Source organism: Manacus vitellinus, unplaced genomic scaffold (genome assembly GCF_001715985.3).
Source record: "Manacus vitellinus isolate BGI_N305 unplaced genomic scaffold, ASM171598v3 scaffold_51_pilon, whole genome shotgun sequence".
Taxonomy (NCBI): domain Eukaryota; kingdom Metazoa; phylum Chordata; class Aves; order Passeriformes; family Pipridae; genus Manacus; species Manacus vitellinus.
The window spans coordinates 3,586,679-3,599,916 of NW_021940620.1; the positions used below are offsets into that span (position 1 = coordinate 3,586,679).

Consider the following 13,238-nt stretch of genomic DNA (forward strand, 5'->3'; position numbering starts at 1 on the left):
AGCGTGGGCAAATTGGATTTATCTGTCACTTTTCAAGGGTCCCTGAGGACAAGAATAAAGATGGTGGACTCTGCTAAAAATTAAGTGAATCTGCTCAGTTGTTTCCCCCTTTTTTCTGTTTCATAGAGTACCAGCTCCTGGAAGAAGGAGCCTTTCTAATAAATTCCTGGGTGCCTCTTGCTGCTTTTAGGCAGCATCTGAAATCCCAGCAGGGACTGTGAGAAGAGTGTGGGGTGATTTTTTTTCTGTGGGAGAGCAGATCAGTGCTGGTGTTGAGTGTCCCTCTGGGAGTGCCCTGTGCTAGACCCACACAGGCTGCACAGTGAGAGTCCTGGTTTTCACTTCTGTACAATGTTCTGTGCTGAGTTTCCTCAGGTAGCAGCTGTGATCATCTATCACGAGGGTGGACAGCCCAGACCTCACCTCCAGAATAGGCATCTCCAGCACACACTGGCATTTGGATCTTGCTACCCATAAAAATAATACCTTTTCTCATTAAAACAGACAAAAAATCCCCCCAATAACCAACTGGGAGCTCATTAATTTTAGATTTGAACAAACTTAAAGAGATGGAATAGTGTCAGAAGAACAGAATTGTGTAAAAGTAGAAGTTTTATCCTATGAACCACCAAAACTTCATGTATTTTAAAAGAATTTTAAAATACATGAATTTTTAAAGAATGTTATCAAATAATAATAAATCTCTCTGTTTACTATGACACTTTACAAAAATTATCTACTTCCAGTGCATTTTTTTTCTTAATTCAGTTTAAATCCATCTGTGATTGCACAAAAAACTGTAAAAACTAGAGACCTCTTACAGCTCATTTCATATATAACCATATTTTCAACTTCTTTTGGAGAAGTGTTGCATGTGCTTATGCTTCTCCATAGGCATTCTGTGAAATCATCTTGTGCTTTTATTTTTCCCTGTATATAATCTTTTCATTTATACTCTTGGCTGTTGCTTTCCTGCTCCAATTGAACATAAATAGATCTGCCCATTTCTTCTCAAATGCTGTCAAATTACTAATTTTACTTCCTGAATTTTGTTCCTTCCAGCTCAGGGCCATTTCCATTATGGAAGGTAGCAGCTGCCCTTAGCATCAACAGCTCAAGTTATTTCCAACTACTGTAATTCAGAACATTTTTACTGAATATCAGAATCTAAAATTTCTTTCTGTTCAGCAAGTGGAGCAAAACAACCTCTTGGATGTGGAGAAGTTCAGCAGGTTGTCTTAACATTTTCAGCTATGGCTTTGGAAGGTCTGTAGGAAACAATTCCATTTAATACTCAAATATACACACCATGATACTGCTTGTCTAAAAATAACTGTTCCTCAGTTCCCTCATTTTAACCCCAGTGAGTTTTGTTTGTGCTCTCAATTATTCTTCCAGCTTTGCTTCTTTATTATTCCCAATGCCTTAGAGTGCAATATCTGCTGAGCTGTTGGCAGCAAAGTCAGGTATCTGTGAAAACCTCCCATGGGCTGTGAGCTGCTTTTTTAGCACTGCTTTAAACTCAAACCAGGGTTCATTTTCTCTAAGAAATCATCCCTCTTGCAAAGACCAGCCAATGCTCAACAAGCCAAGGCTAAAGCCAACTGGAATGTCTTCTCTGAGGCTGGTGCAGAAGACACTGGATGCCAAGTCAAGGACATCTGTTCAGAGTGTAAAAATGGAGAGGAAGGAAGAGGGAGGGAGGAAGGAAGGCAGGAAGGAAGGCAAGAGGGGATGTGATGACTCCATAAAGCCTTTTTTCATCCAGAGAACTGCATGAACTGCTGGAAAACTCCATTCAGTCAGACATTTTTATTTGCTCTGCTTTAGTTTTCAGTTGATGTAACTCCCTCTATTCCACCCTTCAGGTGATACGAGAGAATTTGAATGAGAACATCAGCTGGCAAGTGAATTTTGGGAGGCTACGAATCATGCAGGAGATAACATTTTAATTAGTACCTGACGTGGCCAGAATGGCACAAAGGACATTGCTCCCACAAGCTTCCTGCTCAGCTTGACAGTCCCCCACCATCTTATATTTGGGATGTATTTAAAATAAAACTCCAGGCTTCTTAATCACCTGGCAAAGATGAACTTTGCAGGGTTTTCCCAATTAATGTGAGCACAAAAGGAACCAGAGTTAAGCACCATGAAAGCAGATGTACACTTTGCCTGCAGCATTAACAGGGAGCTTTGCAGCTCTCAATCTTTGTTTGCACAGGTCTGGCTGAGCTTTGTGTTTTATATGTCCCATTTTAAAGAAGCTTCAGATCAAAGCCTATTTCGTCTTCCCAATAGCTCAGCTGCTCCTGCAATCATCTGAAAATCTGAACTGCAGGATCTTGGCATCTGCTGCTGTATTTATAAGACAAGGCAAAAACAAGTGACAGAAGGATCAGAGGTGGTTATAGGCATAGGTGTCAACCCTGGGGAAGAATAGCCAGGGAATGCCAAAAATGCAGCAATACAGATATATCCACGTAGAATTTTGTCACGGAACGTTGGTGACTACAGGAGGGATTGAGATGGAAGTCATGCAGTGATCAAACCAGCAAGGCGTGTTTGGAATGCAGAACCTTTCCTTCTAGTAATAGTAAACAATCCATTCCTTTCTACTTCGTGACATTATTGGCATAATACCTCACTTCTTATTGTTAGAAGAAGTTGCCTGAGGCCTCAATGAGAAGAGCAAATGAGAGCATCGCTCCTTCCAGCCACGAGCGGTGAAATAATTGTGAAGGTAATTATCTCTGGAGTTTCATCACCAAAATGTCACCTGTAAAACACCAGGGAGTCATATCCAAGTCACATGGAGGTGTGTATGTTTAGCTGCATCTCTGTGTGGTCGCATTGGAAGTGGAGGGTTAGCACAGCACTGAGTTCATCTTGGTGCTTAGTTTCAAATCAGCTCCTGCAGCAGAGGTGTTTTGAACATTATTTTCCACGACTGGGAGCAGACCCACCCCCCCTTTAGCCTGAAAGATGCTACAATTTTTTTAACTTTATCCTTAAAAGCTGTTTAGATAATCAACACACATGTGGACACAATCATAGCAGGGTGAAAGGAGTTGTTGACTTACCTACAGGAGAGAAAATGAATGTAGTGATGTTTGTCAGAGAAAGAGGGGTTGAAATTGCTGCATTTTCTTTTTATAAAGTATATAGAATGTAAAGAATAACATAAAATACAGTACAAAGGATGAGTGTTATCTCCTCTCAACCTCCATGCTATCAGCCATTTCTGTCAAACTTTTTAAAGTGTTATTACGTTGTTCTTAAGTACGTGTTTTACCATATAATTTTGTTGTGTTAGTCTTCAAAAATACGAAAATGAGAGGGGTTTTTTTCCTTTTTGAATTGCTGAAATAATTTCTGTCCTATTTCTAGCTGGAAGAATTGGACAATGTCATGGAAGTTCGTGCTATATCACATTTAAATCAAAACTAAATGGACTTGTCCTCCAGACTCACAGGACAAATGCCTGGCCCATTTGTTACCAGTGACACTGTTACCAATACATGGTAACATCATAATAATAAGAGCTGGTAACATAATAATACCCACAGCTGGTTTCTGCTCATGAGCCACGCAGCAAACAGGGCCAGATTCCACTAATGCCCCCCCTCCCTCTTGTTGCTCAGGGAATACCAAGGCTGAAATTTCAGAGATGGGCTCTCTTGCAAAGTTTTCCATTCCTTATTTTCATTATGTGGCTGGTCACCTCAACCACAACCCCTTGGTTCTGCTCCATGGCAGGACATTTGCATCTTTAAGTAGGTGATTCAAAAACTAGTGACAAGTTCCTAAGCTGAATTCTGTCATGGCAGATTTAATTTGGGTGGAAAGGACACTAACCTGAGTAACTCAATATGTATTTTTTTTAAAGCTTCTACTTTTTACCTTTTTTTAATTATTATTATTTGCATTCTTATATATGCATTTGCAGTTTCCTTTCCTCTACAGTACAGAAAAGCTGAAGCTATCCCAGCTCTCAGGGAATGTTCACATGCTCCACTTTGGCATTCAGGGAATAGTGAATCTGTTCCTCAGTCTCTACCTAAGACATTATTTAGCCTATTTATATAACAATAATATGAATCAAAAATACCAGTCTCTGCTAATGTAATTGGCAGTAATTTAGCACTATTTGTAAAAATCATTATTAGAATAATGACAATAGTAGCAAGAAGGCAAGAGACAGATGACAGAGAGATGACAGGGAAGTCAAATGACACAAAAGCTGTTACACACATACTGTGAATCTGTTTGCATGGTTTGCTTATTGGGAAACAGTCTAATGTATCATTGTAACTTTTTTCTGGACAACATGGACTTCTTGCTTGCCACATAGTGCCAGAACATTCTGGCAGCAAGTGAGACACTAATACAGTCCTGCAGCAATGTACTTCCTAAGTTTTGTTTGGAGTTCACTGCAGTAGGGGTTACAAGGCTTGTTTTGTTATTTTGGTAGTGGATGAAGATTTTACAATATTGCTTTGCTAGGCTGGAATAAAAATGGGATGTGACTCAGTATTGTATTTAATCTTATACATCTACAGGTAAGTTCAGTTGTAATGTTGATTTCTATCACCAAATACTATTGAAATTCCCTATCTGAAAGAGTGAAATTAAATATTATCCTGCTAATTTTCACCACCTATGTAAATAGTGACTGTAGAGCTGAAAAAGTCCAAGGCCTAGGAAAACCTGAGCCTTTAGAGCATGCTAATGGCTTTCCATTAGGCCAGATTAATGTTTTCTGCTTAGTGAAAATAGGTATTTAGCAAAAGTGCTTTCAGTTTGTTAGGAATAAATAACTGCTGGACCAATTCCCTCACCCTTGGGAATAAATCTGCACTTTCAGTGCTTGCTAATAAATCAGTTCTGCAGGATAATTCCTCACATCTGCAGATTCAGATCTGGGGGTGTGGGTTGGGTCCAGCAGCACACAGATCCTCCATGGCTCAGAGAAGGGACAGGTTCTGCCACTGTCCCTGGTCCCACAGCCATGGCAGGTGCAGGGCACTGGCTCTGGGATCAGGTAGGAGAGCTGGATGTTTAAATCCTGCCTCTCCATCCCCAGCTGGAGCAGCAGCCATCCCAACCTGCTGCACGCTGGGAAGTCGTGGGTGCTGTGGAAGAGCATCAGCAGTGAGGGGTCCAGGAATTAATGTTCCCCAGGGATCTGATGTCACGTGGCTGCTCAGGCAGAACTTTTGGTAACATGGATAAAATAGCAAGTACAAAGCCTTGTGGGTTGTTCTCTTTTTAAAAGGTGTAGGAAATGACCTGAAGGCAGAGTCTCTTGTCTTGAAGAAGACACACACCAAGGTGAAAATGCCTCTTTGCACTTGTTTGCACTCGGGTCTGTGTCACACACCAGAGCTTTAATGGCTGCTGACAGTTGACAGGACAGATTTGGGTTGTTAGAGAGGGACTATGGAGAGGTTCCTCCCTTGGTGATTCTCTTCATCCCGGATTTTTTTAATCAGTGCTTTGAGCCATGTCAATATCCATATTGTTTGCAGCCCCAGTGTTCTCTCCTTATAAATCTCCAAATAGCAAGAGACCCATTATCACATCCACTCCTCCTACAACCCTGTTCTTGTCGTCTGAGGAATGTGACTTGAAACTTCTATTAGTAGTAAAGAGGTACATTTGCACTGCATTTTTTATGAAGAGGGTTCTTAAAAATGCTTTAAAACTTATATTTATATATGAGGGTCTTAGATCTGATGGTTCTCAGAGCTATGCTTTCTAATTGTTTGATATGTAACATAATGGGTCCTACCACCAGAAATAAAACATGAAGTGCTCTGGTTCCTGGAACCCAGCTGGAGGCTGGGTCTGACTTTGTATGAAACTTGTTCCCTCTGAATGTCAATCCACTTTGAAGTGTCCCAAAACAAACAAATTCAGAATGATTATAGGCTGCTGATAATGCTCAAATAAATGAAATAGAATGCAGTTCCATCAGGTAGAGAGGCAGGATATTTTTAACCAGGTACAGTGGCGTTAAAATAAAATTTAACACAAGAAAATGTAAAATAATGCTTCCTCTGTTTTAATGTGCAGGAGAAAGTAAGATTGAGGGCGTTAAATACTTGAATAGAAATTTAGTTGAACTTTGCATAAAATTTTTGAAGTCTTGTCCAGGAATTTATTATTCACTCCATATTAACAGCAAAGTTGGTTCCTGTTTGACTCATGAAACAGCATTTATCCTTGTGAAGAAAGACTGCAGTCCTAAGAGAGAACCTCAACATCTTATCCACTGTGGAATCATCTTTAAGCAGCATACTTAAGGAGTATCTCAGTTATTCACAAAAGAACTATCCAGAATGCACAAAACTCCAGTTCTGGGCTTCCTGTCAAGTTATGCCTCAGCCTGAATTCCAAGGGAAATCCGCAGGGTTTGGGGTCAGTGAAAACAAGAGAAATAAATCATCCAGAGTCCACCCTCAAAGACTGTCCTCAGAGGGAGTGAGGGGGGCAGTCCTGGAGAAAGGTGCAGCACAGAGGAGGCTCCAAGCCTGTTCTGGCTCCATCAAAATCAAGGGAATGTCAGGGAATGACAGAAGGATGCAGGGTTCCTCTGTCTGAGCAGCTGTAGGGTATAACCCAGCTGATGTAGCTCGGGGATTGCAGCTGTTGGGTAAAGGCACAGGACTGGTGTAAGTAGGAATGTCCATGGGCATGGAAAATCTCAACATGGTTAGTTACAGACATGGTAAAACATGTAACAATTCATTACAAATGGCATTTTACAGATCCTGTTGTGTTTGTGTGGTTCAACTGTACAGAGGAGTTGTTTCAAGTCTGATTTGCCACTAATTAATTACTTGTGTTTACCATTAATTAATTGCTTCTGTCCCACCTACACTGTGCATTCAGTCCTGGCCTCAGCTGTAGTTTAAAAGCATGGATTCCAATTACCTCAGTCAATGCAGTTTACAGCAAATGCCCACTCTGTGGGATTTATTTTAGAGCCCTCAGTCTGGCCCTGGGAATGCCTGGGAATCCTGCAGGGTGCTGAGCCTGGGAGAGGTGGAGCAGGAGCTTCTCCCACACTGTGAGTTTGGGAGCAAATGCTGGATCCCTCAAAGCTGTGAGTTGCTGTGGTCTCTAGGGTTGGCTTTGTATTTGGAAGTACAAAAATTTGAATAAGGAAAATCGCTCTAGAGAGTGTTTTATTTGTTATTTTCTTTTTTTTCTGGACCTTGATTGCCTGTGAAGCTCAGTGTTCCTGTCCCCAAGGCATGGTAAGGGGCCAGGAAGGCACAGGAATGGATCTTTGTGGTCCAGAGTTCCAACCTTGGCTTTCTAAAGGTGACACATGCCAAAAAAAAAAAGTATCAGACCTGCACAATAAAATTACATTACTCATTTCTTGGACAAATGAATCCTCTTTTTTTTTTCCACCCACCTGACATAATCAGGAGTCAAAGCTGTGTTTGTGTGTGCAGTTTGACTGGAGATACACTTGTGAAATACTCTGAGCATATGGATAACCTGTCACATGCATGAAGGATTGGCTAAACAACACTTGTGTACTATATTTCTCTTTTTTTTTCCTTTGCAAAACTGATTTTTGAGGGACAAGGCAGAAGGAAAGAAAAGACACTGCCTTCTTTTAATTGGGAAGGATGAATTATTATCAGTACACTCCTCAGGAAACATTTGTGAGACAGGTTATTGAAAAGAAGGTTTTTAGGGTCTCTCATGGTGCTGTAGTGGCCTCATAATATTTTGACAAAAATTATGCCTGATGAGAACCAGTTGCTGACAGTTCATTAGGGAATGCAGGAACAGCATCATAAAAGAAGCTTCTGCATCACTACCAACATGTATTTAAGTGCCCAACTCCTGTTGAAATTACCAATTGCATGGTGGAAATTTCTCTTATCTTTTTGGATCTAAATTCATAAAATAAGAAATCATTTGTGCCTGTCTAGACCTAGTTCATAGCTGAACAATTATTAATGATAACATTAGTTTTCTTCCTACCTTCCCCCCTTCAAATACCTCTTAATGGGGCCTCATTACAGGCAGGATGATGGAATTTGTTCTGCTATTGCTTCTGTCGTGATTTTTCTCTGATAAAAGACTTTGTGAGTGATAGCCAAGGAAGGAAGAGCAACATGAAGTGTTCCTTATAGAAGAGATGGCATGGTGGGCTCAAAAATCCTATCTTGGCTTTGGTTTTAGCTTTCAAAGATAAGACAGTTTACAATGAGTAAAATATAATGTTAATTTAAGTGAGAAAATAAAGTGGTAAAGTTTTTCATTAAGGTAAGCCACTTTAGAGTTAATATTGCATTGTCTTTCATTTATTTTACATTAACTGTTGGGTTTTTTTTCTCTAAGACCTGATGTTTCCATACCTGTACTCAGCAAGAAGGCATATTGATCTTCATATTTTTATCTTCAGTAGGAAAATTCATCAAATTCTTCCAGCATTATGGGAAAAAAACAGGAAAATCTTTCTTCTTCTCCCCTCTCAAATGCTAAAATAGTTCCCACTTTGAAAAGGCTATAATTTTTATTTTTAACTTAAGAGTTATTCCTGTCCCAGCATAAAGTGGGAGAACAAACAAAGACTCAGCACAGCCATGAGATCTCTGCAAGTTCCTTGCAGTCACTGGAGCAGTGAGTTTAACTTGGGAGAGCTGTGGGGCTCAATTGTTCTTCAACAAGGTGGAAGGAGGAGCATTATAATGTGCAGTGAGATGGAGAAGCCATATTGTGCCTGTGAAGGATGCCTGCCTCTACAGCATAAAATCCTCCTCTGTATTCCAAGAAATGTCATTTAAAATGTAGAACGAGTGCACAGCAGGAATAATAAAATTGCCTAAGCATGTGAATTTTAAGCACTAAACATGATACAGAAACAAGAATATTTTTTCTGACAGAAGCTGGTGACTAATGCAGCTTTCTTCCTTAAAAATATTTGCTTCAGCTGGATGTTAATCTCTTGGCAGAAATTTCTGGAAAAAAAAAAGAAAATTAGATATTTCTCAGTAAAAATTTATAAGAAAATAAATGTTTTACCTCGCTAACAAAATGGAATTGACAACCTTCAGAGGTGGCAGAACCTTACTTGCAGTAGAACTAGAGCAACATGACAATTTTTTTTGTATATAAATAAGTATATATATTTCCTATTACTGTGATAATAACCTTACACTAAGCCAAATGTGGCTATAAATTATTCCCAGCATCTTGTTCGAGTAGCATGTCTAGGCAAGTATGTCCCTCCTCCCCATCTGTCTGACTGATAATTTTCTCTGAAATCCTAAAAGGTGAAAACATTTAAGTTAAACAGTCACATAGCTCTAATTTCAAACCAGTGGGTAGCTCTGCGTGGCACTTCTTCCATCACAAATCATGTCACCTTTGGAGGAAGTACTGGAGCCCAACTTATAATTCATGATGACTGATATTTTCTTTTTAACTTGCATCCTTTTCTTATCCCTCAGAGCTCTTAATGAGGAGAACTTCACAACCACAAACACGACTTTTCTAATGGACTCTCTGGGGGAAGGTTTGTTTTTTTTCCCTGGTGCTCCTGACTCAGTCTGGTGCTTTGTTCTTTTTCCAGCTTGCACAGACAAGGAGCTGAGGAGCCTGGCTTCGAGGCTAAAGGACTGGTTTGGTGCTCTCCACGAGGATGCCAATCGTGTCATCAAACCCACGAGCTCGGAGACGGTGCAAGGCAGTAAGAAAACCCCTTTCCTTGGTGAACACTGAACATTCCTTGGTGGCAGGCAGGTGCCAGGGAGTCAGCAGGCACACAGGAGACCTGATCCTGCAAATAAATTCCATTTTCTGAAGGAGCTGCAGCCCTTCTGTTCCCCCTCTGGCCCAAACTGTTCTGAGAACAGGCAGTTAGAGACAGAATGACCTTCACAGGTTAATCAGGCAAATCCCTTTGAAGGCCATGGAGGTGACCTCTATACTAGTAAAGGAAACTGCTCAGGGACTTTTCTTAGGTGAATTAACATGGCACAGTTTGTGTCTGTACAGTTAAATTCCATGACCCTCCACGTCAACCTGGCTGCATCCAAATCACCCCTTGGGGTTGGACTGTGGTGTATCCTTACCCACCAGGTTTATGGCCAAGCATTTTCTGACCCTAGGCCAGTGGGATAAGCCAAAAGTGTGGCATACAAGTGTAAAAAATTATTTCAATGTTGGGAGAAACTCAGATTTTACTTTGCAGTTTCCTGCTAACAGCTTATATATAAGAGAAAAAAAAAAATTAAAACATCCACACCCGAGCCATGGAGCTGGAAGAGTTAAATGGTCTGGAAAGCCATAAATCTGTTGTGTCCTAGGTATTTAATAACACCATCGTTACTTCCTTTGATGCTTTTTTTTTCTTTTTCCAAGAAAGGAAGAAAGTGAACAGTTTGGAGGACATTTACTCTCTGTGGGTTAAGCCAACATGACTGATTTTGATGTCATTTACCCACCAGGGAGGGTAAAGATTCACATAACAGCATCAAAAGAGGTCATGTTCATCAGAGAGCAGATGCAACTTTATTTTCTGGAAGGACTCATTAATTCTTTTAAATAGTGTGTCCCAAAACACGTTGTGTGTTGCAAAGTAGGATGCACAAGTTTTATCTGGGTTTGTGACTCACCTTCACTGATTTTCCATAGTATTTACAACAAAGTCAGTATCTTTAACACCATATGTCCTACTTATTTCTCAAACAGTGCTCCAAAAAAGGATATTCTCATGCAGAGGAAGCTGAAACATAGTGCAAAAAGCAACTGGGTGTACAGTTAATAATGGCTTCCAGATGTGAATTCGTTTCAGACCCCATGACAGAAAACTTCAGAGACTTTAAACTTCGTTTGAAGTCCTGTAGGCCCAGAATCACATGTAATCTCATTTTATCAGATTCCCAAAAGGATGTTTTTCATGCAAAACCTGTGAGATCCTCACGAGGACCTTGCCAGAGGCCAAAGTCTCAATACAATCCTAAAGGTGTTGAGCCTTTTTTTTTTTTTTTCTTTCTGAAGACATTTCAGTGAGAAAAACATCCCTGGTAATTCTGCAGTGTTTGCTCTGATTCACAGAGGAGTTGTTATCTCTTTTTAGTTTAGTTTGATTTTCTGGCAGCTTTTATTTGAAAGGCTGCCTTGATGATCTTAAACACTTGATCTCAACAATGTTCATTTTTAGACTGTCGACTTAGTTTGGCACATTTTCTTATTTTCTTATATATCAGTTAAAAAAGAAAAAGAAAGAAACTTTATGAGTTTAGAGGCTTAAATCATTTTTGAATGCCACAAAACTCGGTCTTATTTTTCTTTTTGAGGGTTTGCAGCAGTATTCATGAATTAATCTGCATGTGCCAAATTCTGCAGCTCCAGTTCTCTCTGGTAGCACTGAAAACACTCACAGAGTGAGGACAGCAGCGTTTGGCTCCCTCTAACTTCAGACATTTGTAAAAATGAAAGACATCTTAAACAGGGCTCAGAATTCAAAGCAAAGTTCACATACCCAAGCTGCAGAAAAGAATTTATGTGAATCCTGGCAAACAGGACACACACAGCTCTGGAAACACGCTCTGATGTACGTGTTGCCCTTTTTTTTATTGCTCTGCATGTGTTGCCCTCCTCACCAGACAGATCACTTCATTAACCTGGTTTGGTTATGCCTGTAGAGCCTTAAAAGGCATGAACATCCTCAAAGTAATCCATTCTGGATGTGCCCCTGTGGCAGCAAAAGGAACAGATGGTGGGATGCGATGCCTCGGACACATGGGCTGTCTAGAGAAGGTGTTCCAGCAGAGATTTCTCTGTGCTACATTAATTTTTTAGGATGTTAGTGTGAGTGTAAGTAGGCATTTTGAGTGTGTTAAGTTCACCCCCAGGTGAAGGAAAGATGTACACTCCTTTTTGTTTTCTTTTTAACTCTCTCGAAAGGAAAAAAAGGGATGAGGGCGCTCGTTGTGTTTAAATCTCAAACCTTCACTCAGTGAGCTCTCTGATCCCAGCAAAGCACCATGGGCCAGGAACCTTGTCTTTACAGGTTTTGTACAATTAAAATCTCCTCAAGAAATGATAGAAGAAACTCAGGGACATGCTTTGACGTAAGGAAATAATTAAACTAATTAGGTAGCAAGATCAGATTCAAATTGCTCCTAAGCCTAATGATAATTCATAACATCCCCTCATAACATCCTCTTATTGTATCTAGATGGTCTCCTTGGCTGGAGTGGGAGTTGTTTTTCTTTTACTAGAGATCTATGCAATATAAAGGATTTTTTCTGGGGAACATTTCTTCTCCTCCTTCCTTTATTTCAAGTGATAGGGGAAATTAGGTTAATTATTCCCCCGTTAATTTAATTGTAGTATACGTTAATAAAATAAAACTGGCTCATGTGAGTCAACTCTTGAAGGGGAAAAATAATTTTTTTCATGCCAGAAGGTGTGTTTATTTTTAATTAGGATTTTCACTTACAGACTTTTTTTAAATTTAATTCCATTTTAATTCAGAGGAGGTGGAGCGTTTTAATGTGTCAGTGGGATGTGAGACTTTTACATGTAGGTCACCAGTTTGATTTCCTTCCAGCTCTGTAGTGAGTGAGAGTTGTTAGGATGCTGAACAGCTGTCAGTCAGGAGGAGAAACATGATGCTCTCAATCCAGGTCCTTGTGAGCAGGTGTCCAAATGAGAGCAGCCACCACCTCAACTGACATTAATTGGCATCTGTGTTGGCAGCCTCTGCCAAGGAGCCAAGAGCAAGAGGGATGTGGAGCCTGCACCATTCTCCTGCTTCTCACCAAAGGCACTGCAGCACTAAGCTGATGGACAGAAAGATGCAGAAAAGTTCTCACTGAGGTTACTCTTGTTCTGGGTCTGTTGTGCTGGAAATCCAGCCTCTTAACCAAGCACTGAATTCATTACAGAATTACAATATATGCTTTATCTCATCCAGCAAAGTAAGTATATCAAAAGACTCTACTAAGGAGCTAATTCATTCAACCATCACTTGGCCTCACCAAGCTGATGGGAACACAGTGACCTCCCAGTGAAGGTAAGTAAGTGAGCTCCAAAAGCCATTTTCCATCACCTGCCCTGGTTATGCAGGGGGTCAGAGCCTGTGCTGGACATTCAGGACACACTTGGCTTTCATTCCTGTTGCTGGGTGCTGGGAGCATCCAGGATGGTTGGATTTGGGGTGCAGATGCAAAAGGTGATCTATGGGCAGTACTTTTTAC

At 40.4% G+C, this 13,238-nt stretch overlaps 1 protein-coding gene across 1 annotated transcript in view; it reads left to right on the forward strand.

The window, feature by feature from the left end:
- Positions 1 to 13,238, forward strand: part of SPOCK1 (SPARC (osteonectin), cwcv and kazal like domains proteoglycan 1) — a 265,682-nt gene that overhangs the window by 238,233 nt on the left and 14,211 nt on the right. Inside the window, exon 6 of the mRNA XM_029962976.1 lies at positions 9,602 to 9,718. Within this exon, the coding sequence (XP_029818836.1) occupies positions 9,602 to 9,718 (117 nt within the window). The remainder of the gene's footprint in view (positions 1 to 9,601; positions 9,719 to 13,238) is intronic.